Raw genomic sequence first — 26,453 nt, forward strand, 5'->3', positions numbered from 1 at the left:
ATGCATAAAATGCCTTTAAATAAGACATTCTCTTGTGACTGTACACTGCCATCCCTGAAAGAGTTCCCTTAGAGTCTGGTACTTATGGTAGCGGTTGGGACTGGAAGATATTTGGCTTGATCTCCAGAGTCTGTCCAGATCTTCCACAGAGTCTCTTGTCAAGTGAGGGGATTAGGTCTTATCACTGGATGGAACTCTTGCCTTTGCTTTGGAGCCCTGAATAGAAATGCTGTCTGGTCCCTTTGTGGTCAACTGAGTATGCTTCCACAAACGATGTCCAGAGCACAGAAATGGGCTTTGTCTCATTGTGGCTTTTGATCATAATTGTGTGTGTGTGTGTGTTTGAGTGAATACTCACTTTACTTTACATACATGTCACTTTACTGACATTTATTCGATAACTGAAGGGAAACGTGTCTAATCCATCATTGATTAATAATCAGAGAAATATAGCCTATTGTATGACTATGATACTATATGTTCCTATTTGCATGACAAATTGAACTTCATCGTAGTAGGCTACTGCTCCTTGTGTAATTCATACACTATTTTGGGCTGTTGTGTTCAAAGAATTTCTTACCTCAGAAAGAATACCTTTTTTTTATTCTTCAGTTAAAAATTGTTAATCCTGTTTATAACTTCCCACTGTTTATAACCCTCCCCCCACCCCCTTCTCTTTCTTTCTCATCATTGATGAATCCTTGGCTTTACTCTCACACAGGCCACATGTGGATTGAATTTCTGTGGTATAGCATCACATGTAATTTGATTTCCCAGAGCGCAGGCAGCCTAAAGAAGTGTGTTTGCCATCTGCAATTGAGTATGAGTCTTGAACAAAGATGAACTCCACTTCACAAAGGATAGTTAAGCTGCTCCAACGGTGGCTATTCTTTTTTTGCCCCTATCGAACACAACTGACCGTGGCCTGTGAGGTGGCCTTTCATAATTTACAATTCAAATTTCTTTTCATGGTCATACACTTCCTGCTGAGGTGGAAAAAAACACCTTAAACAGAAGTGCGTTTTACTAAATACAAGTTTCCACAACCAAACATCTCAGGCACATGAACACAAACGCATGCACAAATTTGGACATCAAATGGATTATGAATAGGTAAATGAACGCACATACTCTTTCAGTACAAACTCGAATGGATGCAGTGATCATGTGCATTGTATCATTCCTTCAGTCTGCTACAGCTGAATGGAAACACTCATGAACAGAATACTTCTGAGATGATTCCTTTTCTAAAAACATGAATCAGACGAATGTTTTTCTTCTCACCAGAACTATTTCTTGGCTTAGTCTCAAGAACATGACTACTTCTAGCAGGAAGATATTGTTCTGGTTCACTGGGGTACACTGTATAGCAGTTATGTGTATTGGAGTTGTCATATACCAAGCACTTGTCTGCCTAGATTCAGTTTTTTTCACATCCTCTCTCCCAGCTGATTTACAGTGACTCTGTAGTTCTGTTTCACAACTAAATAACTGTCTTCTACTATTTCTAACCTATTTACTTTCACAGTATAATTTACTAGGGGACTGAAAGGTCAAGGCTGCTTTTTAAGGTTTCAGTGGGGCTGCCATCTGAAATACCGACTTTAAACAATAAATGTACAATGTACAAAAATAATAATGACCTTTATGCCAGAGACAGTGTTATCAAAAAAATAAATTTTTCATACAAGCTTAAGAGGTTTATAAACTAAACAACTAAAAAAATAGCAAAGATTATACAATAAATAAAAAATGTAATTAGTAATAAATATGCACAAGGACTCGATCAATACATTTCCGAAGTTGTGTCTGTTCAGAATAAACTTAAACTGCTAAACTCTACAAGATGTTTCCAATCGACTGCGCTACTCTTAGGACAGTTACGGTAGAGCATTCCACCGTTCTTTTCTGCTGCGAAGTCTCAAGCAATTAGTTTAGTCTGTAAGGAGAGGTCGCACTCAGTAGGTCTGTGTACTTCAAATGACAAACTCAAAGCATCAATTGCTCCTTCTTTGATCCGTGGGACTTCCTACGCTCTTTTGGACTGTTTTTAAAACATGGGATTTGAGCTGGATCGTTTTAAAGGGGCTGTGGACCCAGACTTCAAATGCAACTTGTGTAATAAAGTTTTGGAAGATCCGCTCACAACCCCGTGTGGTCACGTCTTTTGCGCTGGCTGTGTGCTGCCGTGGGTTGTTCAGCAAAGCAGCTGCCCTGTCAAATGCCAAAGGATCTCCACTAAAGAGCTCAACCACGTCCTTCCTCTGAAAAACCTGATCTTGAAGTTGGACATAAAGTGTGACAATCATGCCAGGGGCTGTGAGAAAGTGGTGAAGCTGCAGCATCTGGCGGAACACGCCGAGATGTGTGACTACTCTCCAGCTAAATGCAGGAACAAGGGATGCAACGAGGTGCTGAACCTGAAGGACATGGATGCCCATATGCGCGAAACGTGTGATTACAGAGCCGTTGGGATATGTGAAAATGGATGTGGTTTGATGCTCACCCACAGAGAGCAAAAACTCAACAACCATTGCTGTTTGAAAGCCCTGAAAGCGCATAATAGCGCGTTGCAAGGGAAAGTGGTCAGCCTCGACAAGGAGTTTAAAAAGCAGTCCCTGAAGTCGAGTAAACGGGAAAAGTCACTTCTCGCTCAGCTCTCTGCTGTTCACAACGAGCTCCAAATGACAGCGCTAAAATACCAAAAGAAATTCACTGAGTACAGTGCAAGGATTGACTCGCTCAGCAAGACCTTGGCTCCACCATGCAAGGTGAGACGGTTTAATATAACGTTAGAGAGTTTTTGGACTAAGTAATGTGATTTGATATTTGCTGCCGTTTTAACTCCAAAGTGCGTTGTTTTAGTGTCAGTAAAGCTATTCAACTGGTTTCTGTCTGACATTTTATATTTTCCTGAGTATGAACAGAATATTCAAGTAATGTTGCGCGTGTTTGGCGTGTTTATGTTTGATGCGCTGTTATTTACCAAGTCTATTAATCCCAGATGTGTATCAGTGTATTCAGAGATAGAAATTATAATCTTGTGTGTTAAAGAAAAGGGCTGGTCAGGAGTAGTTTTTTCTACCTCGTCCTGTTCTGAGACATGTCTGTCAGCTGCAGTTTTAGCCAGCTGGCAATTTTAGGGGGGAGGGGTGAAGTGTTTACGGCTCTCCTGTACACACCAAGACCACTCTTCAGCTTCAGAAATCGGTGTTTCCACAAAATATTCTAAATTATTTGAGTGTATCTCAATTAGAACAACACCAACACCAAACATAGTAGCCCACGGTTTTCTGTATATTTTCAGTGTTATTTCAGAGTTTACAGAAGCCACTGCGGTGGTTAATAACACATAGCCCATGCCATCGCATGTATTATGGTGTTTATGGAAATAAAAGCATTAGTATTAATGGAAACATTGAAACATAAAGTCCACGTATTCAGTGTTCTATAATTAAGCGTCGCATCAAGTCCTCTATCAGAAGATGATTAATAAACGAATACATAAATAATTAGCCTACTATGATTTACTAACTACACTACGTTGTCTACCATCGAGTACATCTGCTATAGTGATTACAGTCTAGCCCTTTTTCTTGATTTCGTTTGTGACTTTAATTATTATTGTAAAGTATATTAGCTCATGAAGTTATGATTGGATTGCTAGTTACTGCTGAATGTTTTTTTTCCTGTAGGCTATTGTTTACTGCATGTCTGATAGAGTAGGCCTAAGCTGCCTGAACAGGCTACTTTACTGAGAGTTAAAGATGGGCCCTTCACTGCACCTCTTTCAGCATAGACAGGCCTGCCTTATGCCTTTAGAGTGATTTCTCCCATTTCACTGCAGGTCACACAAATTATGTACTACAGTGAGAGTCCATCAATCCTTCCCATGTTTTTTATGTCCTGTGGCTGTGAATTTTATTTGCATAGGCACATTTGTTATCATCTTTATTTGTATGAATTCAAATCTATGTCTGCTGTTACACAATAGTTAGGTCCAGTCAAACTATTTATTAATTTCTGACTGGACGAGACATATTCCATCGACTGGACGGGTCGTCACGAGTGTGGCCAGGTAGCAAAGGTATCATGTGGGGATAGAGCCTTTGTCGCTGTGGCACCCAGACTCCGGAATGCTCTGCCAACCAGCATTAGGTTTGCTGAGAATGTGGACTGTTTTAATGGACACGAGAAGACTCACTTGTTTAGGCTAGCTTTTGGGTAATGTCTGTCTTTTATTTATTGATCATTTTATCTGTTGTATTTTTACCTTATTTTATTCTCAGACTACTATACTTTATTGTCTATGCACATTGTAAAGCACTTTGTGACCCTGTCTGTGAAAAACGCAGTATAAATACATTTACTTACTTACTTACTTAGTTATTACCAATAGATTTGCATGGTGCTTTGCTCTTAATATAAGGCTAGTTTTATGTTGTTTGCTAAGGGGACTTTAGTAAGCATTAGGTTCCATCACAGCCCTACTCGTTCCTCACAGTGTTTTGAAGCTTATTTTGAATTATGCCCATGCTCATTATACAACGATTGCTTGTCAGACATAAACAGTGCCGTGATTATGTTAAAAGTATGGGTGACGCAGATGGGAATGTAGCTCAACGTCCAAGCCATTATCCAAGAAAAACATTTCTAAAAGCAAGACGTATCTGCATTCTCACTGACGAAAGGGGAAACGATGAGTGGTCCAAAACAAATATTATTTCACTGATTTCAATGGCTAGGTGAAAAGAATTATCCTCTTTTTTCTATGAGTGAAGTCAAGCAGTATGGAGAGGATTGGTAGGCAGGGCAGTATGGTGCACATTGGAGCGGCACTGAAGCGGAATGACACAAGTGGAATTAGGAGCTGAGAGAGAGGGAGGCAGAGAGGGAGGGAGGGGAGAGAGGGAGGGAGAGAGGGAGGGAGGGGAGGAGGCGGCCGCCTCTGCCTTGTTGCTACTGAAGCCAGATCTTGACCTCGTCGTCGCGGTGCCAGGCCCTGGTCACGTGCCCTTTGGTCCGCCGGCGTTTCACCCGTTTGCTCATATTCAGCCTGGCATGTTTGCTCCTGCAGGCCACTGCCAACACAAATGGGTCCGTGACACTGCCGAGTATAGCTTCTGACAGGTAATCTCTCCTGACCATTAGCAGCACAGTCTGGAGTCTGGACTCGGTGCAGGGGCGGGAGGGGGGGCTCTCGCATGCCTACCTCGGCGCGTTTGACCGGAGGGGCCTCCTAGGGCGTGGGCTCTCACAGTCGTTTCTTCCATCACATGGTCCATCACTCAGGTGATCAGCCCCACATAGCCCTGGTGAGTGGGAGCAGAGCAGGCTGGCCTGGCGGGGGTGAATAGGCCCCTTTGCTGCTGATTGGCAAGTGTCATGGCCTGGGATCAAGCTCATCTGCTTTCTCGCGCTCTCCCCATGTTTGCTCAGCCCGTCCAAACAGAGCTGGCCGCTACTTAACCCTGGAGTTGTTTGTTCCAGACACGCCGTGACTCTCTCTGCTATGGCTTTCACCAGCAGACTGGAACTGGCCCTCTTGGTGTCAGCTAAGCTTGTGCTTTGTTTGCACTTTTGCTTTATTATGAACTGTCATGTAAATTCAATCAAATAAAAAGATCAGCAGCCTGCTGGGATGGCTGCCTCCAGGAACCACAGGACCCTATGCATAATAGACGCAGATTTCCCCTTGGGGATCAATAAAGTATCTATCTATCTATCTAGACGCAGATTGCCGATTTGCTGGTTAAGTGGTGTCAAAAGCTCTGTAGAGTCTTTTAATGGAAGCTGAGGGCATGTCCTCATTACTGTGCAGTAGAATGCATTCCTCCTGCAGTGGACGTGTCCTCTGTCCCCTCCAGCCGAATGGTTGAAAGGACACTGTACATGCCATAAATATCTACCTTATATATATATATATATATATATAGTCGCTGTATGCTATAACGCAAGCTAACATCCCTGCTGAAATGATGTTGCCTGCATTAGGAACTGACTGTTAAAAGCCGAGCGTCTCTTCTCTCATCCCAGTGTTGAGAGAGTGGTTTACTGCCTGTGTATTAATACACATTGCCAAGGAGGTACAGGGCCTTAACCCTTAAAGCTACTGGTCACTCGACAGCTCTTTGGTTGAAGGCCACTTAAGCCGTAAAGAATTGTGTAGATTGGCTGGGCCGAATGTCAAGAGTGTGGCTTTGTGAACAGGTGCTTCTTTGTTCATGTGTCAGCCATGCCAGTTGGTATGGGTTTGCTGAATTCTACACCTCGCCTCGTCTGTTCCCTTTTGTTTTAAAGATGTTTGCCACCACTGTCACCGTATATTTTGACTCACCCAGCATGATTACTATACAGACAGACAGTTTGTCTTTTTTGTCAATAAAGGTTGAATTGATTTTTTAGAAGACTAATAACAGATGGAACAAGTAAATAATCAAAATATTCTCTATTTCTGTTTGGTTTTTTTTAACACTAGGGTGGAGAATCCAAAAGTGTCACAGTTGTCCTCCATCGGGAGGCTGGATCGTTGGGCTTCAACATCGTAGGAGGACGGCCATGTGTGGTAGGCTCATTCTGTGTCTGTTTTATATGAAAACCTAATTACGTTTTATTGGTGTTAAGGTTGGGATTATGACTGCGACCACAATTCCCCATTCTGCCTCGCATGGGGTTGATTTGAAAAGGAACTTGTTCCACCCACTGACTGTGCTAATCCCTTTTTGGTCTGTCTGTTGCCCAAACGCTCTGTGTCAGGGATGCCATTTTTGGTGGACCGCAGTTGGAAAGGATGGCATGGTCAATGAGAGTGTGTCAAACATTGCTACTCTGCATAGAGTTCACTCAGAAAATGACCTCCATACATGGAAGCGCTCTCATGATGTGTAAGGCTACTCGGAGGTGACACATGCCCTGTACTCTGTACGTATCTGTATCGCCAGGAATGTGTACACCGAACACGACAAGGGCTGTTTGTCTGCGGTTCATTTTAAATAGCATCAGTGACGTACTTTACTGCGGCGGCATTGGATTATTGCATCGAAACCAGGACTGCAGGAAGCTGTAAAAAATCACCACAAAATCAAGGCAGATTTTTATACTCTGCTCTTGACCATGCAAATCGCTGATCTTTCCAGTTCCTCCTTGCCTTTGCATGAAACCTGGCAGTGAGCTGGGTGGGGGAATTTGCCCGGTTTTATTGACACTGAAGGCTCCATATGTGCCTTATGTGGCTGCACTCCAGCTGTACAAAACCTCCACTGTGGTTGACAAATTAAGTTCAAGTTCTAAGACTTGTGTTGCAAGTGCTGCTAAATACTTTGACTGCTAATGTCCCTCACTGTCCACTTTGGTGAAGTCCGACCTGAGGATTGAAACTGAGTATCCAGCTCAGGCGACAGTCATCTTTAATTCCCAATGTACACCTGTATGGTGGTGTTACAAACAAGTGCTCTAATGGAAGGAAGAGGGGGCAGAGGAAGTGGCCTCAAGCCAATTAATTAAAGTGTTCACAGCTTGACTTTAGTGGGTTCTCAAGGATTCCATTAAATTTGAACACAATGTCACAAGATTGTGGCGGCAAGTAGTCGGACGTAGATTGGGACAGAGAGGCTCAGGCTGGTGCTGGGTCGACACGTTGGCCTTTCCCTGACCGTGTAGAGGTCACCTCTGCACCGTGCCAACACGCTCCGTTCAGGCACAATGCGACCTGTGCCAGTGAAATGCTTGGCCCCTTCGTAAGGGCCAGTGTCACTCTGATGTGTCCGGGAAGAGATTCAGCTGGCACGACGTGCTGGCAGTCTGTCAGCGTGTAGCTCCTCGTTCAACCTTGCTTAATGTACACCTGCCCTGCTCTGCCAGCATGTCTGGCACTTTGGACGCTCGCTGCGAATGCACTGACCTGCTGATCACTACCTGAGTTGGACTATAGTATCTGCTCTGCTGAATACTCCTGACAATGATAGGGTGAATAAGCTTCAGGTTTTGGATAATATAAAGCCTGTCAGTTTTTTTCATGAGTTGCATATGAAACCTTGTCACGGTTGTGTTTTCCTTTCATGTCACATTCCTCTCCTTTCACTCATAAAATAGTTAATACAGTTCATGCATAGTTAAACGTACTGTATTTGGGTTTTTATTAGCGGCAGAATAAAACATGTGCAAAGCCTGCTGTTAACGAGCTGCTCGTTTTCAGGAAAATGAGGCTGGGACTTCAAATGAAGGCATCTTTGTGTCGAAGATCGTGGAGAATGGACCTGCCGACAAAGAGGGAGGACTTCAGATCCACGACCGCATTATGGAGGTACATGACGTTTATTACAGTGCTAAACTGGAAACAAAGAATTGCTGCACGTAATTGTCCTTTCTGCTTAATGTTTGTTGAAAACAAACAAAAACACTAAATGTTGCAAAACATTAAATGTTGTTACAAGCAGCCAAATACAAACAAAAGTGTACAAGCAAAGAACGGATGTAATAGCCATTGATTCTCAGGCTATTGTTGCTTCTAGTTTCCCTGTCTTTAGCCTCACATAGAGGTGAGATCATGGAAATTACAAATCTCCTCTGGTTACTTCCTTGGTTGGCGCTTGATGCAGGCACTGTAATTCAGGTGGTCAGGTTGACATACAAAAACATGACATTTTTGCAGTTTGCAGAACAGCACTAGTCTCCGTATGGACATGTGCCTGTAGCCACCTAAACCGACTGACAAATCTCCACCGACAGGCACTCTATTGGGCAGCCTTCCTGCGCCCTCAGACAAAATCACACCGTGAAAAGGCTGTATGTTTCTAGAGGTCAGTTTGAGGAGGTGCCACGAAAGGCTACTTCACAAAGGTCGTCTTTATAGTTGTGCGAAGTGGAAAAGTCCACAATGGCTTCATTGACTACCAACATTACACATGATATATGTGTTATTATATGCCATAAGTTGGTGGTCCTACACATCATAGTGGTTTTATAAAGGTAATCTAAATATTTTTATGCAACTCTGCTTCAGTGCAGTACGTTATGTCCTTGTCGACTTTAAAACGATTGAATACTTGCATGGATACAAACAGGTTTATGAATTTAGGGAGACATCTATTTGGCCAGACTTTCAATATGTAAATCTATACTTTAATCCATAGAGTCTATGCCATATGAGACATATGCCATTTGAGAAGCCAGTAAAGAGCACCAAGTCGTTACCCAGCAGCTCCATCAAGCAGCCGTAACAAGTGGTTGAAAGGCCTGCTGTTCAGTCCGATATATCACAAGCCTTGCTCTGACAATGGGTAGATTGAGCTGCCAAACCCGACAGCCCATTCATTTGGCGCCTGGCGACTGGCGGAGCACTGGGCCCCTCGTTGAGTGGGCCTCGCTGGTGGGACGTGCTCGGCTCCAGATTAGCTCACATGCTGCGCCGAGAACATGCGTCAGGGTGACTCGGCCAAAAAAGAAGGAGGGCAAAGAGGGGAAGTGTGTGTGTGTGTGTGTGTGTGTGTGTGTGTGTGTGTGTGTGTGTGTGTGTGTGTGTGTGGAGGGTTTAGGGGTGGTGACAGGTGGGAGCAGGACTGCAGTAGGTTATTTTAGGTTATTTGCATGGCTGCTTTTACAAAGAAAAATATGTTGTTGTTGTTTGTATTGGGATAGGATTCACTTTTACGTTTACTTTCTGCATTAACAAAGAAAAGTGACTGTACGCGCACCACTGCAATAATGCCAAGCAATGTGCTGCATCTGGTTGGAATTGCAGGCATCAGTCTGAAAGAGTGCACAGAGTGAAGCATAAGAGGAAAACAAACAAATCTGACAAAGTGGTGTGCCTTAAGATCTGACAATCTGGGAAACAGGGAACCACAATAATGTATGTGTTCCCTTCAGAGCTCCCCACCCCCAAACGTACGATGGAAAACCGGCACAGCGTTTTATATGAAGACATAATTATGTTCGGTGCTGCTCGCGTGATGATGGCGGAGGTGTTGGTTTACGTTGCAGGCTGCGTTGACGTTGAGTGAAGAATGGAGTCGAGAGCACGTTGCTACCCGGCGACGGTGCTCTGGGTAGTAGCGCACACAGTCTAATTACCGGGGCTTGAGAAATGATTTTGTGTGGAAATTTAATCAAGTGGGTTAGGGGAGTGGGTGGGTCGGCGCGCAAGGGGTGGCGGGGTGTGTGTGGAGGGGTACAGAATGGAACGAGTACCAAGGGGAGCTCCCGGCAGTTCCGCGTAGTCTCAGTGGTGTGTAGGTAAACCAACAGCCCCCAGCCTCCTCGTCCTCCCCCGCCATGCGGAGAGAAGGAGAGCAGCACAGCTGGAGTGTGCATTTCTGAAATCTGTGCCACCGGAATCCTCCAGGACCTGGCGCACTCTTCCGTTTGCCTCTCTCTGTCAGCACTTTTTTCTTCTCTTTCTCTCTCTCTCTCTCTCTCTCTCTCTCTCTCTCTCTCTCTCTCCCAGAGTTGTTTTTTGGGAAAAGTATGTATCTGCACATAACCCTGTTCCGTTCCTCTCTATTGCAGTCACACTGGGAGGGGATCGCTTCTGCCCATAAATCTCTTGTAAGACGTTTCTTTAAATTCAGCTTGTCGATGGGACTATGCCTGTCTGTGCTTGTGCACTTACCTATGTGTTAAAGAGATGCCTTATATGAGTGACAGGGCCAATAAGGCCTGCTGCACATCTTTCTTCCAATGTGTGTTTTTGTACTTCCCATGTGTGTGTTTTTGTAGCAGTGCGATGTACAAGCCAGACAAATAGAGTTAAATGCCATTGGAGTTAATACCTCCGTTTTATTTTTCCATAGACTTCCGTGTAGGAATTTGAGAGGAGAGGGGAATTTAGTCAGTTTCACATTTTTAATAGCTTGATTGTGTCGCCATTCAAAAATCCATGGCGTACTTTTGTCTGTTTTTTTTTTCGTGAACAGAGTTTTTGCGTTACGGAGGTTGTGGAAATTCCTCAGCCAGATGGATCAAATTCTCTCCCATAAATGTGTTTTGAATTCAGCTTTGAGCCAGGGTGGATTTCTCACCACTGCTCCATGTCTCCTCAGCAACGGCTGGAGAACCCAGGCAGGCCGGCCGGCCGTCCTACAGTTGTGCACAACAGCTGCATCATCTCAGGCGCCGTTTGATACAAATAAAATCAGATTACGGGAGCCGCCATTCAAGGTTCAGTCCATGCGCCTTGCTTCAGGGATCACTTTGTCCCATATGAATGGGCTTACATAGAGAGAGAGAGAGAGAGAGAGAGAGAGAGAAGAACGGGCTACTGCTTTGCCTAAGCGCCCGAGACCACTTCTCAGCAAAGTGACAGCACAGCTCGTTCAAAGGGAGAGGCCTCTTCGGACAGCGTTAGCCGCAGAAAGGTTACGTGTACGCAAACAAGACGTGTGGCCAGGTCCCGAGGCCGTCCGTCCGAAAGCAGTGTTTGAGTGGTGCTTTTGTGCTGCACTGCTGCATGGCCTTGTTTCACTGGGCAGGAATCGGGGCATGAATGGTTCCTTGTCCACTGGAGACATTTTCTCCTTTTGGTGGTGGGGTCAGGAGGGAGGGTTGAGGGATGATGGAGGAGAAGGAGACCTGAAGCTGTGTTTGCTTTCACGGCCTCCTCACACACACACACACACACACACACACACCGAGAGGACTATAGCCACCACGTTTGGCACAAAAAGATTTCACAAGTCTGTTTGATTTAAATTACACTGAAGAGTCAGCAGTCTGAGAAACAGGTCAGCTCAGTCTGAGAAAAAGTCTCTGTTAGGCCTTTATCTGAAGATCTGGAGCTTATTTGTGTTTTTCTCTCACTGTCTCGCGCAGTGTTTTCTTGGCAGACAGAAGATTAGGAAGCTTCAGGATGTGTTTAATGTGTGTATGATTTTTAGATTATGTCAACATGTAAAAATATAGTCTTTGATTATTTAGCTAAATATTGAAACATATACAAGTGCTTGCTTTTTCCCCACATTGACCTTATTTGCTGTGCAAATATTCTCATGCTGTGTATTTGTGTCTGTATCAATCTGAGCATGTGTTTGTGTCTGTTGGTGTGCAGTCTAAATCACAGACACAGACTCAGACACAGACAGGCAGGTACAAACTGTAAGGGTATATATACTGCTGGCCCCTGTTGATGTGGTTCTCTTGAGGAGGCCTGTCACTGGGGAGTGATGTGTGTCGCGACCTCTCGGTGGGTGCCCGGGTCCGACTGAAGGCCACTAAAGTGCAAAACGAGGGAAGCGCCTCAGAGGGACATAGGCCGCAATTGTAAATGCCACCGTGTACAAATTTGTGCAAACGCTGGCAGGTCGCAGAAGGTGAAGAACAACAACTGCTTTAAAGAACACACACGGTCCCCTCGGAGAATAAAGTCCTGTGTGGAGAAAAAGCTTTCCTTTGATGACGGGGAGAGGGGGGGTAGGGTGGGTATGTCATGTCAAGGGCTTTGAAGCCAAGTTCCAAATCCTATGTTTTCTGGTTGTGAAACTGAGTAATTTTATTAACCATTTTAATCCACTTTCAAAGCTGAGACATGCAATGCGAAACCATTTTGAATTGTTTATACAGTACTTGGACAGTGGAAGTGTAGGGGATTTTTATACAGTACTTGGACAGTGGAAGTTTAGGAGATTTTTTCCAAGATTCTGGAGATGAAATGGCTGAAGTTCCCAGAAGAACCACCTTATCTTCCCATGACTACAAAACCAAGAGGTTACCCACGATGCACCACTTAACACCTCATCCCTCCCCCGAGTTATTTTAGTGACGACTCGCTGCCAGAGTTAGCACTAAATCGTGGGCGGGGCGGGGGGGGTCCGGGTGATATGTGGGGGAGGGTCTGGGTAGGGGAAGTTATGTATGTTCACTGATGAGACCCCCTTTTCCTTTTGAGGGGTGTTAGCATTCCTCTCCACTCCCCGCACAAGGCCATGCCAGCTGCATAGTTTAAACCAGAAGAAAATGGTATACATATTTTGCTTCTTGTGCCCATTTATGGCCTGGAGGTGTGTGTGTCTGTGTCTGTGTGTGTCTGTGTGTGTGTCTGTGTGTGTGTGTGTGAGAGAGCAGATAGATAGAGAACTGTGTGTGTGTGTGTGTGTGTGTGTGTGTGTGTGTGTATGAACATGTGAGCGTGTGCATGTGTGTGTGTGTGACTGTGGGTGTATCTTTGTGTGCGAGAGTAAGTAAGTGAGTGAGTGAGTGTGTGTGGCCATACATTTCAGTGTTGGCAGCAGCTCTTCCCGGGGTATTTATGCATGGGGCTCTCCTTGGCGCACTCCACTAGCGAGTGCTACTGATCTGGGGAATTAACCCTTTGTAGCCAAACAAATCTCCTCTGTTGCAGTGAGCCGTGGCAGGCTCAGCGTTTTAGGCATAACTCCTGCCGCTGAAAAAGAAAAGCCCAAAGTTATTAGCCTCCATTCAGAGAGTGTGAAAAGAAATGCATTAAGAACACTTCCCTTAAGTGTAGTAGATTTCCCCTGTCCACCACACAAAGAGCAGTGCCTCATTAAGGGCACAAAGCATGTGGAGATAAAAAGTCAATCTCCTTATTGTGAAGTGGGCAGCACCATTTTTGTCAGTGTTATTGATTTGGACAAGCCAATGAAAAGCTAATCCAGCTAATTAACGAATTATGTTTTTTTGGAAGAACTCTCCGTAAACATCTGTGATCCACTGTGGCATTCCAGAACGGGGGCCCCTGTCTAAGCTTATGCAGGGCCACAAAGCCAGGTCACCTCTGAATGCCCCCCTCCACACACACACACTCTCTCTCTCACACACACACACACACACACCACCACACACCACCACCACACACACACACACACACCACCACACACACACACCACCACCACCACACACACAAACCACCACACACACACACACCACCACCACACACACACCACCACCACCACACACACACACCACCACCACCACACACACACACCACCACCACCACACACCACCACCACCACACACACACACCACCACTACCACACACACACCACCACCACCACCACCACACACACACACCACCACCACACACCACCACCACCACCACCACACACACACACACCACCACCACCACACACACCACCACCACCACACACACACACCACCACCACCACCACACACCACCACCACACACACTGCCCCGTACTACTCTGTTGCCTCTAATAAGGTGTCACAGCACATGGCATCTTCAGCAGAGCATGCGTCACATGGTCCGGCAACGTTTGCCCAGGCTTTTTGAAAGAACAGAGATGTCCGTTCTTTTTCGGGGGGGGGGGGGGGGGGGGGGGGGGGGGTCACATGTTGTTTGGCATCCCTGGAGGCAAAAAGGCCGGCCTTTGTGATGGACTTTATTGGATTTGGGCACCCGGCGCGGCAGAGCCGACCCGTCTCTGTTCCTCGGGAGATGCACACACACTGACCGTGCCAGAGCCACAGTGAGAAAGAGCGAGAGAGATCGACAGAAACACCAACAGAGGAAGAGAGAGAGAGAGAAAGAGATCGACAGAAACACCAACAGAGGAAGAGAGAGAGGAAGAGAGAGATAGAGAGAGAGAGAGAGAGAGAGAGCAGAAAAGAGCGGGTGGTGGAGTTTGGTGGAGGGTAATGGAGAGGGTGAAATCGAGAGAGAGAGAGAGGGAGAGAGAGAGAGAGAGAGAGAGAGGGAGGGAGAGAGGGAGAGGGAGAGAGAGAGAGAGAGAGAGAGAGAGAGAGAGAGAGAGAGAGGGAGAGGGAGGGAGAGGGAGGGAGGGAGGGAGAAAGAGCTTTACTTTAACATGTCCTGTAGTCCCAGCTGGGGGGCGGGAGGCTTCTGCATTCCTGTGCTCTCCACCGGTGCAGGACATTAAATCCAGTGGAACCCTTAAAGGAGCCATAATCAGCTTCAGGAGACTACTGCTGCTGCTGCTACCGCCACCACTACACACACACACACACACACACACACACACACACACACACACACACACACACACACACACACACACACGCACACACACGGCCCCACAGAATGACCAGCTTTGTGGCAATGAAGTGAAGAGCCCTCACCGGTAGAGCGGACAAGCACAGCTTTGTGTTCCAGTCTGTCTGTGTACCTTAAAAAGCAAAGAATGAAAGGAGAAGAGGAGGAGGAAGAGAAGAGTTGAGGAGGAATGTTTTAGCTGCTGAATGAGCGGTGTGTTCATGGCTGAGCGACTACAGCCACTAAAACCCATCTCATGTGGACACGCGTACACACACACAAACAAACACAGGCGCGCAGAAACTTGCCGCCGAGCCCCCGCAGTGATGCTTTCTGGTGGAGTCGCGCAGTCTACGGTGCGCTACTGTAAATGTGCCATTCTCTGTTTTCACCCCAGACATATACTCCACGCGCTCCTGGGCTGTTTGTCTGCCGTTATTTATACAGCTCATTCGGCTAATTAATGGTCTCTAAAAGGGTTTTAAGAGGGCGAAATAGGCAGGTATAATTACGCCTAATTGTCTGACCAATCAATCACAGGCCTTGCGTAAACATATCAGTAACAATAGTCTCAGGTTGCCTCGGCCAGCTGCTCCTCCGGTCAGTTCAAGCCCACTACCCCCATCCCCCCTCCCAACCCAGCGAGCGACAACCTCCCCCACTTCCCCCTCCTTGTGGCTGGGGCTCAGCCTCCCCTAATTAACTCCCTTCAATTAAACGCTAATAGGTTGATTAGCGGGCTCTTGGACGCGTGGTAATGGCCCCGTTGTTTCCTCCCGGTTCCTCTCGGTAATGTGTCCAGGCCCTTGGTGCATTAATCACTGCCCACTTTGGAGAGCGTACAGCTGGGCCGGTCTTGGCAGAGAGGCCAGGTCGGCTGGAAGCCCCCACGCACACCCCAGTGCAGTGTGATTGATACCAACAACCAGAGAAAGAGAGCGAGAGAGACCGAGAGAGGGTTTGAGAGAAAGAGAAAGAATGAGTCTGAACTACAGCGTATTGGACTGTTCCATCTGAGCGTTACGTCAAATCCGTTCCAGGAGAGCTGGCGATTTGAAAAATGCCCAATGGAGTGAAATCAATTACGCCACATGGGCTGCGAACGCTCAGTTGTGCAGTCTGCAAACATGGTGCTAAAACCAGTGGACAGGAGGAGGGCAGCTTAAGTGTCAGCACTTTATGAGAAAATGATCACGCGTTTATGGGAAATTTGGAATACGGTAGAGAACATGTGGCCAACACGCAGTATTATCCTCAAATATGGCAGTAGGGAGTCCAAATCTTTTATGATGCTGTCCACTTTTATGGTGATACATGAACATACTGTATTCTCTACGTTTAATACACAGAGACTTTTTTTTTTGCTGAGGCGGGGTTGCAGCTACAGCAAACTTGTAAATGTGTTCACAGAAATGGCCGTACTGTAATTTAAACCAAAGTTTGTACAATATTTCAACAGCCATTTCACGATTGAGCATTAAAGTCCCTCCCCAGGCTTCCCGCTCGGCAGCCTCATTTCCTTTCATAAAGACCAAGGCACAAGGCCACATTCATCGCTCTCCGTCCCAACAAATGGAAAACTTTCCAAATCGACCGATCAAGGCTAACACGTATTGAAGTGCCCCTCACGCGCGGCGCCTGGTTTAGGAACATATGGACAAGATCTGTTGGATTTGTTTAAGACATTATGGCTGTACTGTTTGGAGCCAACAACTGGTCAGATTGTGTGCAGTCTCAGTTCTGAGGGGCATCCTTGAACCTCTCAGTGTGAAATCATTGTGTGTATTTTTAGGAATGGCAGTTTTTCAAGGGAGGGGGGAGCAGCTAAACTAAGTCCTAGGTCATCTTGAGCTGGATGAGCCATCGCAGGATGCCGATGGGCAGCAACAAAGGACTCCTGGGTAGACTGGAGGGTAAGGATGACTCAGGGCTTTAGCTGCAGGCCTGGCCTATTGTTGGCCTCTCCACTCCTACCCCCTTCAGACTCCCCCCACCCTCCACCCCCATGACGGCCAAACTCTTCCTCGGTAATCCTCGCGACATGCCTTGCTTTAGATTTTTTGCCGCTCCCATTCTCGCGGTGCTGTGTGAATAACCCGCGCCTTTCACACTCCAACAAAGTGGAACGGGTCGCCACAGCGCGCCCTTCTGATGCTAATATGTGCAAATAGAGAAACATTGTTCGGTGGCTGGGTTTTTTTTTTTTTTTTTTTTTTGCTGCTTTTTTTCGTCAGCACTGGTTCTTTTGTGCCCCCTGCCTGATCCCCTGAGAGAGATGTTCCCTTTCAAGATTTACTCCCTCTGTCGGATTTGAGACTTCCTATTTCATTCACAAATGGAGAGAGAGAGAGCGTGAGAGTGAGAAATCCAAAAAGAGAGAGAGAATCCAAGGGCTGCAACTAGCAAGCGGTAGTGGAAGATAGGGCCTAGCTATCAAGCCAGAAACAGATGTAAGCCCCTCCCACAGGCGCTAACCCCTCCATCCATCATGCCGTGTCACTTCTTAAATCCAGGAAATGGCTGCCCCGTTCTGGCTTGTAATCAAATAGGATAATGAACCGAGTTCGTTCTCTCTTCAGTAGAGGACTGCAAATGTGGCCAAACAAAACATTTAGCAAGTTTGTTTTTTTTATTTGTCATGTTCCATTGGTTAATCAAGGACAGTGTCTGACATTTATGGAATGACATCAGCTTTAGAAGGGAAAAGTGCCTGTGTTTTTGATTAAAGAACTATCTAGAACATTCCCATTTGGTATGCTGTCTGAGAGGGAGGGTATTTTTTGTATAGGTTTTGTATTGGTCGTGCCTGTGTTTGGAATTGTCTGTTTTCATAGATACACTCAGTTACTGCATGTACCACCCTGCCTCTCTTTGCCTTGTTCAAGAGAGTCACACACTCTACGTCTCAATCTCGAGCTTGGCAAGTTGTGCTAACAAATTCCTCTTGATCACGACACCTGATAGTGTGAAAGCGAGGGAAAATAATTCCTCCGCTTGAAAGGAAGGCCGAGACCACCAACCGAGAACTGAGAGGTGAACCTCCAAAGTCAATGTCAAAGAGTCAGTAAAGATGCCTTAACCTCCCGACCACTGTTGACATTTCATCAATCCTTCGCCCTTGTTGCACTGGGCAGTTCACCACCCACACCCCAACTCCCACTCCTTTTGAGTTCACCTCAGCTTTTAACGCTTTCTCTTTGAATGCAGGAGCTTCTTTTGTTGTTTTTTTGCTTCAGGCTCTGGAGGCTTGCTCCCACCTAAATCGGTGTGATTGATACGTACATGAGTTTTGAGGATATCCTCAAGAGTGAGTGTTCGTTACAAGGTTTAGAGGGATCACTGTCCCTCTCTCTGGCCTCCGTCGAAAGAGAAAGTGACTCAATAGAAATGAGGGATTGTCCAGGAAATTAAAATGCTGTGTAATCCAAGAGCACTGTTTAAACTCCTTGTCCATCCGCGCGGACAATGAGCCATTGTGGACTAATAAAACAACGCTGAGCTGGGGTCGAGAGTGAGCTGCCGGGTTCTCCTCAGGTTCTCATTAAGACTTGGCAGCCCTTTACTCCCGCCACTGACCTCGTTATCACATGCTTTAATAATTCCAATTTGATGTCAGGGCTGTGTACTCTGCTCAGGATTACCTGTGTGTCACATCAGCAATTACAAGGGCCGTCTGTTGATGGTCAAGGCTGGAGAGAGAGAGAGGGGGAGAGATAGAAAGATAAAAAGAAAGAAAGAAAGAAAGAAAGAACGACTGCGAGAGAGAGCTCTACCTCAGGTCCTTTGATGTGAGTGAGGTACGGCGGGAGAGCTGCTGGAGCAGTGGTATTGGCGTGCACATGCTTGGAGAGGCCTTGTGTCTGCGCTGGAGACATGGGGGCTCATCTGCAGCGCTGTGGGGCGTGCCACTCACGAGCGCCGGGGGACCACAGATGAAACGAGGCGGGCAGCAGGATGGTCATTTATCACAGCAGGAGCGGGTTGGTGGCGGTGGGGTGGAGGGGGGCATTGGAGGCAGGAAGCAGGGGGCTGCGCGGTGTGGGGACAGACTGGTAGGGGCAGAGCCCTAGCGTGAGCCCTGTTGGACAAGGTAGGCCATGTTAAATAAACCTCCCCACATCTGCAACAGGCATCAGATTACAGGCCGAGCTGGCAGCCTGACAACTGTTCCTTTGTGGAGCGTCAGGGGTTTCTCTCTCTCTCTCTCCCTCTCTCTTTCTCCCTCCCTTTTTCCCTCCTGTGATTTTACCTAGCTGTCTCTCTCTCCTCTCATGAGACATGACGTTACTTCTCTTCTATCTTCTTTCCTGCTGATGTTATTACCTGTTTTCCATTCCTATTGTCTTGCTCGTCTAGATCATTACAGTGCATGAAAATGCACTGTTCTGTTATCCTAAGTCTTCTTCTTCTTCTTCTTCTTCTTCTTCTTCTTCCCACCAAATTTCTGCATCTAATTCAGCTTCAACCGTTTAACGTAGAAACTTCGTACAAACTTTGTAACGTAGGTCTTGAAAAGGAGACTTGAGGAATGTATTTTTCACTTTTGTAAACTTTATACTTTTTGAGATATTAATACAGAACAAGCTTATTTTCCCCCATAGACTTTGTATGGGGACTATGACATCATAATGGGCTAATTAACTTGATTTGCACCTGTATCAACTTCCAGCTGCTCAACTAGGTCCCATCAAAAAGCTAGTTAAACTGATTGCACCTGTATCAACTGCTTTCTGCTCAATTAGGCCAACTCTCTCTGTGTATCTCCATTCTACAAGGATATAAGGCACATTCCATCCAACTTTCTATCCATTCATCCTCTTCAAACCATTCACTCATCTACCCATTAAACTATCCATCAACATCCATTAAACAATCTGCCTATCAACATCCATTCAACTTTCTGTCTATCAACATCCATTACACTATCTACATTCAACTTTTAAACTATATACTCTGTCTCAGGCTTTAAACATACAATCTGGCTCTACAGATCCTGTTCAACCATTTCCTCTGCCCACAACTGTTTCAAAATAAATGTCCTCACTACAATAATTCACTATTAAATAATTTAACTATTTAAACTACTCAACTATTTAACTGTTCAGCCATTTCAACTGTCAGTTGTTATCAACTATGACTTCTGCCAACTGTTATCAAATAAAAGTTTGTTTTGCATTTTATGTTAATATACAGTATGTTTATATTTTCATGCACTGGTAATTTCCTCGAAATTACATTTTCTATTTAATATTCTTCCCACCAAATTTCTGCGTCTAATTCAGCTTCAACCGTTTAACGTAGAAACTTCGTTCAAACTTTGCAACGTAGGTCTTGAAAAGGAGACTTGAGGAATGTATTTTTCACTTTTGTAAACTTTATACTTTTTGAGATATTAATACAGAACAAGCTTATTTTCTTAGACTTTGTATGAGGACTATGACATCATAATGGGCTAATTAACTTGATTTGCACCTGTATCAACTTCCAGCTGCTCAACTAGGTCCCATCAAAAAGCTAGTTAAACTGATTGCACCTGTATCAACTGCTTTCTGCTCAATTAAGCCAACTCTCTCTGTGTATCTCCATTCTACAAGGATATAAGGCACATTCCATCCAACTTTCTATCCATTCATCCTCTTCAAACCATTCACTCATCTACCCATTAAACTATCCCATCAACATCCATTCAACTTTCTGTCTATCAACATCCATTACACTATCTACATTTAACTTTTAAACTATATACTCTGTCTCAGGCTTTAAACATACAATCTGGCTCTACAGATCCTGTTATAAAATAATTGTCCTCACTACAATAATTCACTATTAAATAATTTAACTATTTAAACTACTCAACTATTTAACTGTTCAGCCATTTCAACTGTCAGTTGTTATCAACTATGACTTCTGCCAACTGTTATCAAATATAAGTTTGTTTTGCATTTTATGTTAATATACAGTATGTTTATATTTTCATGCACTGGTAATTTCCTCGAAATTACATTTTCTAGTTTTTGCTGCACTCTTTAAAAAGGGTTAAAATAGATTGGGTTTCAACTGAAGGGCTCTTAGCCACTTTTAAAGTTTTAAAGAACCTTCAAAGGAGCCTTAAGAACCCATCAAGGTACAGTACCCTTCTCTGATAGTGTGGATGCAATTTCTCAACTCCAGGGTCACTAGTTTTCTATCCTAGATTCAGGCACTCCTTTTTTCTTTCGTTTTTCCTATCTCTTACAATCAACCCAATCCAAGTCTGTCTGGACAAGTTATTATCTAGGATCAGAGAGAGAGAGAGAGAGAGGGTTGGGAGAATATGAGACTCCATAGCAGACTTCTGTCTCATTCATCAGCCACCTGAAGCTCTGACGTAGATAAAGTGAAAACTAGGGCGCGTGGAGTGCTAATGTCATCACATTCAGCGCAAGCAGAAATCCCTTTCTTATGAATTGGGCCAGGACACATCTGTTCTGATTTATGCTCTGTGCTTTTGTTCTCCGACAGGGCCAGTGTCCCTAAAAAACAGCCCAGCACAAGCCGACTGTGTGTGTGTGTGTGTGTGTGTGTGTGCGTGTCTGTGTGTCTGTGTGTGCGTCTGTGTGTGCCTGCGTCTGTATGTGTCTGTGTCTGTTTGTCTTGTGTTGCATTGCTATGTAAGTGTGAAGTATTTGAAACAAATGCCGTTCTGTGCCAAGTCCTGATCAGGTATGACAGGAGGCTGACAGACACGTCAATAGGATGGATGACAGCTTGAGAAAGGCCGATAGATAGCAGGGGAGAGAGTAAAAGAGAGAGAGGGAGAGAGTTTACAGAAGAGAGCCTGGCAGAATAATGCTGATTTGAACAGTTGACTCCTCCTCGGTCTGGCTATATCAGGCCGGCAGCTGTTGTCTCGCTGCACAGGCATGCTAGAATGCCTAGAGACCGTTTCCAGGCAGAACAGACCTTGCACAAGGCGTTTTTTTTTTTTTTTTTTGTTATGTTGCAACCCTCTTACAATAATAGCGTAACGCTTCCATGAAGTTTAGCTGAAGCTGGAGTAATGTGTAGCTCGTGAGGTAGTCCTGGAAGGAGCAAGGGGGAGGTGGAGGAGGAGTAAGAGGAGGAGGGGGAGGAGGAGGGCCGTCCAGAGAAAGGCATTAGCACCAGTTCCCCTCTCGGGCCGCTGTGCTCGTCGTTCGTGATCCGCTCCTGAATTCCTTGACTGGGAGCCAGAGAAACACAAGCCGTCTCCCAGCTGTCCTGTTCCCCCGGCACATCCCAACAAGGCCTCCATCTGATGCGCCGGAGTTTGGGGCTGGCCACAGCAGCGGCATGGAACGGCACGGCACGGCACGGCACGGCACGGCAGCAGCCCTCAGAGCTGTCTGCCTCTCTTCCTCTCACTCACTCTCTCTTTCTCTCTTAATCTCTCTCTCTTTCTCTTTCACTCTCTATATGCAGAGGAATACCCTGAAATCCCTTTTTTTTTTCAAATAAGATCAGCCAACCAAGTGAAACATCCATTTGTTTTACAAGTGACTGCAGCCTCCTGGGATTTGCTCTACCATGAAAATGAAGAACAGCCCTGGCTCCATCCTCTTCTCTTAAAAAAATAAAGAGTTTCATACCACTTGCAGTTTTTTTTTTCTTAAAAAAGAGAAGAAGCAGACAGACTTAGTGGAGATAATATAATTAATATTTTCAAAGAACATCACTTGGGTCAAGCTACTAAAACAAGAACCACATGTTTGGCTAATGTTTGTGGCCCAGAGGTGGCCCAGAGGTGGCCCAGAGGTATGTGTGCTGCCTCTGTCCTAAACCTCCAGCTCTCCCTCTCTCTCCAGGCAGAACCTGGACGCTGCGATACGAGCACTCCCCTGCCACTGAGAAACGTCACGTAATCACCATGTTTACCCTGAAAAAAAAAATATATTTCCAGAGTCATACTTCAAAAAGACTGGCTAAGTGAAAGAATGTTTGATAAGCTTTTTCTGATAAAAAGGTCAAGTTATTATCAGAAGAACATATGCACTTCAGTGTCGCCCCTCTAGTCATAACACATACTTTATTTACACTATACATATTTTGTCGGATTTTGACACAAGAAAGAATGTCCAAAGGCAGGGAGACGTAGACCTGGGATTATTTTGGTGCAGGGGTCCAAATAAACCGTGTGTAGGTTGTGACCTTCTCTGATCAGAACCAAATGTGTGGTGTGTGTGTGTTTGAGAGCCTGACGAAAGCAGTACCTAGCCCAGCGAGTGAAGCGCCACACAGGGGGAACTCTTCTCAACACCGCCCCCCCCCCCGCCCCACCACCACCACCACCACCCTCCTCCGTCACCCCTCCACAAGAGTTCTCTCTCACACAGAGTGTTGCTTATGGACATTCCCTGCATAAGACCCCTGTTGTACTGAAGCTGGCACTATCCTCCTCAGGGTTTATTTACACTACATACTATGTCAGGTAGTCAGCAGGTAGGAATCGCTCAGGCCAAACACTCAACCACTTGATGTTTCAAGCCAGTCGAGCTAACGTTCTCCAGTACATATTTTGTATGGTTTTTCACATGTTGATTAATAACTGAGCTACCTGTGCTGTGAAGTAAGACATAAGCCATAGGTATATATGCAGAGGTGGAGAATATCAGGTCGGGTTGCAGGTTTGTTATGATGTGAAGCAGATTTACGTGGTCTGTCTACAGAATGACTTGTTTGCCATAGGCAAGCAAAACTAGATTTTTTTTTTCTTTTACACATGGATTCTCTTTCTTAAAAGATCTGACCGATTGTCAAGGGAACACTTTCATGTGTTTTCAAAGGCCGTGAAGAACTTGCAGCATGTTCTAACTCTTAACATGACTGCCACTTTCTCTCTTTCTCTCTCTCTCTCTCTCTCTCTCTCTCTGTCTCTCCCACTTCCACTCTCCCTCTCTCCTCTGTCTGAACAATTTACATGCAGCTCAAAAGTCGGTCAATATTTATGTAAGAGCGTATCGTTTAGAGTGCAGACAAAGCTGTGATCAAACGAGCCTTTTATGTGTGACCGGCCGTTGACTCGGCCCACTGGAGCCCCTAACGAAGCCTGGCTAATCAGAGGACGAGCCACTCACCAGTGAATCACCGTCCCTCTGGTCCGGTCAGGCTCCGTGATCCGAGTGAGCGCTGGCCTTAGTGCCCGTCTGTCGCTAGCCATACCAGTGTGGCTCGCTCAGACGAGTCCCCTGGCTGTCGGGGGGACACTATGCTATTGTGGGTGTGTAGGACAACATGTCCCTGAACATTGGAATGATTCGTGGCAGCTTGTGAACATAAGGCCCTGTGACAGCAATGAATTCAGAAGTGACTCTTCTCTTCTCTTCTTTGTCCTGTTGTTTGTTATCTAGGAGATTTTACTATGTTCTCTGAAATCCATATTTGCAAAATCCAAATGGCAACTGGCAATTTTGTTACCTTATGTAAATATTTAGTATCACACCAGGAGTACTGGTACACATCTTTGTGGTTGTGCTATTGTGTGTGGCAAAAGAGCTTCATTTTTACAAAACACACTCTGTTTCTGCTTCTAAGAACAGCAGGATTGCGGGTGTTATTGAACTGCTTATAAGAATAGCAGATATGCTGGTGGGGATGGTGGATTTTATCATTCTTTCGTGTGTGCTTAAGATCATAGACGTGAAAAATCTGTGGTGAAATGCTGACCCACTGTTACACATTCCAGTCATTTTATGAGACCCAATCCTTCATTTTGGACTTGGAATGTCCATACATGTACGGATTAGCCAAGTGGTGTCCAGAAGACCAGGGTATCAGTGCTCAGTGAAAGCCACCACATGCCACTTGTGGGAAGGAATCACTCAGGAACTTTTAATTCAGAGAGTCATATATTTTCATTGAGAGCATGAAGGAAGATCTCTCTAGAGATCTCGGAAGATGTGTTTTGGAAACGGGTAAAAGGCACAAAAGCGTATGCTCTTGCTTTTCTTTTCATTTTTTTTATTTCAGCTTCTCTTTGCTCAAATGACTGGGCTCATGTTTTTGTTGAGGTTCTCTTGTAAGTCTTTTATAATGGAGTCAATTAGAGATAGGGCCGCAGAGCGTGCAAGGGTAGCGACCAGACTCTGTTATTTTCCTAAGGAGCCGGGGGTTGGAGTTTGGTGGTGCGTGCTAGCTGTGGCTCAGTTGGTTGTGTGTTTGGCTAGTCGAGGCCCCACTCCTCGCTTTAAGGCCGACGGTCGGTCAGACAGCGCGGTGGTGGGTGGACGCTCTGCCCGCCTGTGGAAGGAGGATTACGCCATGCCTGAGCTCTGGGAGGCCAGACTGCAGGCTCCGGTCTCAGCCTGGTCACTGACAGGAAAGTCATTTCTTTCTGTCTTCTCTCTCCCTCTCCCTCTCCCCCCTCTCTCCCTGCCTTTTTCTCTTTCTCCCTCTCTCTTTCTCTTCCCTCTCCCCCCTCTCTTTCTCCCTCTCTCTTCCTCCCTCTCTTTTTCTCTATCTTTCTCTTTCTCTTCCCTCTCCCCCTCTCTCTCTCTCTTTCTCCCTCTCTCTTTCTCTCTCTCTCTCTTTCCCCACTTCACTCTAACTCTTGTTGTTTCTTGTTTTTCTTGCTGTGCCAGGCCTCTGTGTTGCACATCTCTGTTCAAGTCCACACTGTTTTTGTCTTGTTGTTGTTGTTACTCACTCTCTCTCTCTCTCTCTCTCTCTCTCTCTCTCTCTCTCTCTCTCTCTCTCTCTCTCTCTCTCTCCTCCTTCCCTCCCCCTCCCATCTCTCTTTACTGGCCCCCCTGGACACTCACCTCTTGAGTAATGAGCTGTGACTCTTGGAGGAAAAAATGCGGCTCTGCGGTTTCTCCCAGTTTCTTCTCAAGCCGTCGGATCCAACGAGCAAAACGCTGCAGCTAATAAGACGTCTCGAGCTTGGAAAAACTGAGAACCGTCTTTTTACACGGGCCATCAGTAGGCGTACCCTGTCTTCGTGGAACCCTTTCTCTCTTTTTTTCACTTTTTAACTACAGGCTCATGAAAGCAGAAATAGCTCACTGTTTATTTACACTTTACTGGTGAGAAGTTTTTTATTTTTAAGTCTTTTTTTTATAGTCCCATTTTATACGCACAGAATATGTGCATTTGCTACAGCATAAGCACAGAGGTATTTGCATGGCCAGGGGCTTCACAATACTCATTAGTCATGCTTATGCACTGCCAGTGTCGTGTCCCGTGATTGATTTTTCACATGACTACATGCTAAACGGCTGTGATGGGATCCCACTCTCAGCAGGGGGAAGGTGGAGTGGAGAGGGCTTGGGGGGCTCTGGGGTGACCAGTGATGGTTGGCTGGGTGACCGGAGGCTCTTTACGAGAGATTGGGCCGAAAGTTCGGTTCCGTAGTGGAAGCGTAACGGGCGCAGCTGCGTCCGGCACCATATGGAGGGAACAGACGCCGCTGCTGACGTCGGAACCGAGACTCGCTCATGTGGTCACTCGTGCATTAGCCCCGCTTGAGGAGCGC

General features: G+C 45.7%; 1 protein-coding gene across 2 annotated transcripts in view; it reads left to right on the forward strand.

Moving 5' to 3' along the window:
• Positions 1–1,951: 1,951 nt before the first annotated feature.
• Positions 1,952–26,453, forward strand: part of pdzrn3b (PDZ domain containing RING finger 3b) — a 99,522-nt gene continuing 75,020 nt past the window's right edge. For both annotated transcript variants that reach the window (XM_042089859.1, XM_042089860.1), the window contains exons 1-3: positions 1,952–2,771; positions 6,479–6,565; positions 8,195–8,302. In XM_042089859.1, the coding sequence (XP_041945793.1) occupies positions 2,058–2,771; positions 6,479–6,565; positions 8,195–8,302 (909 nt within the window). In that variant the 5' untranslated portion in view covers positions 1,952–2,057. The remainder of the gene's footprint in view (positions 2,772–6,478; positions 6,566–8,194; positions 8,303–26,453) is intronic.

The sequence above is a fragment of the Alosa sapidissima genome, chromosome 4 (assembly GCF_018492685.1).
Source record: "Alosa sapidissima isolate fAloSap1 chromosome 4, fAloSap1.pri, whole genome shotgun sequence".
Lineage (NCBI taxonomy): Eukaryota > Metazoa > Chordata > Actinopteri > Clupeiformes > Clupeidae > Alosa > Alosa sapidissima.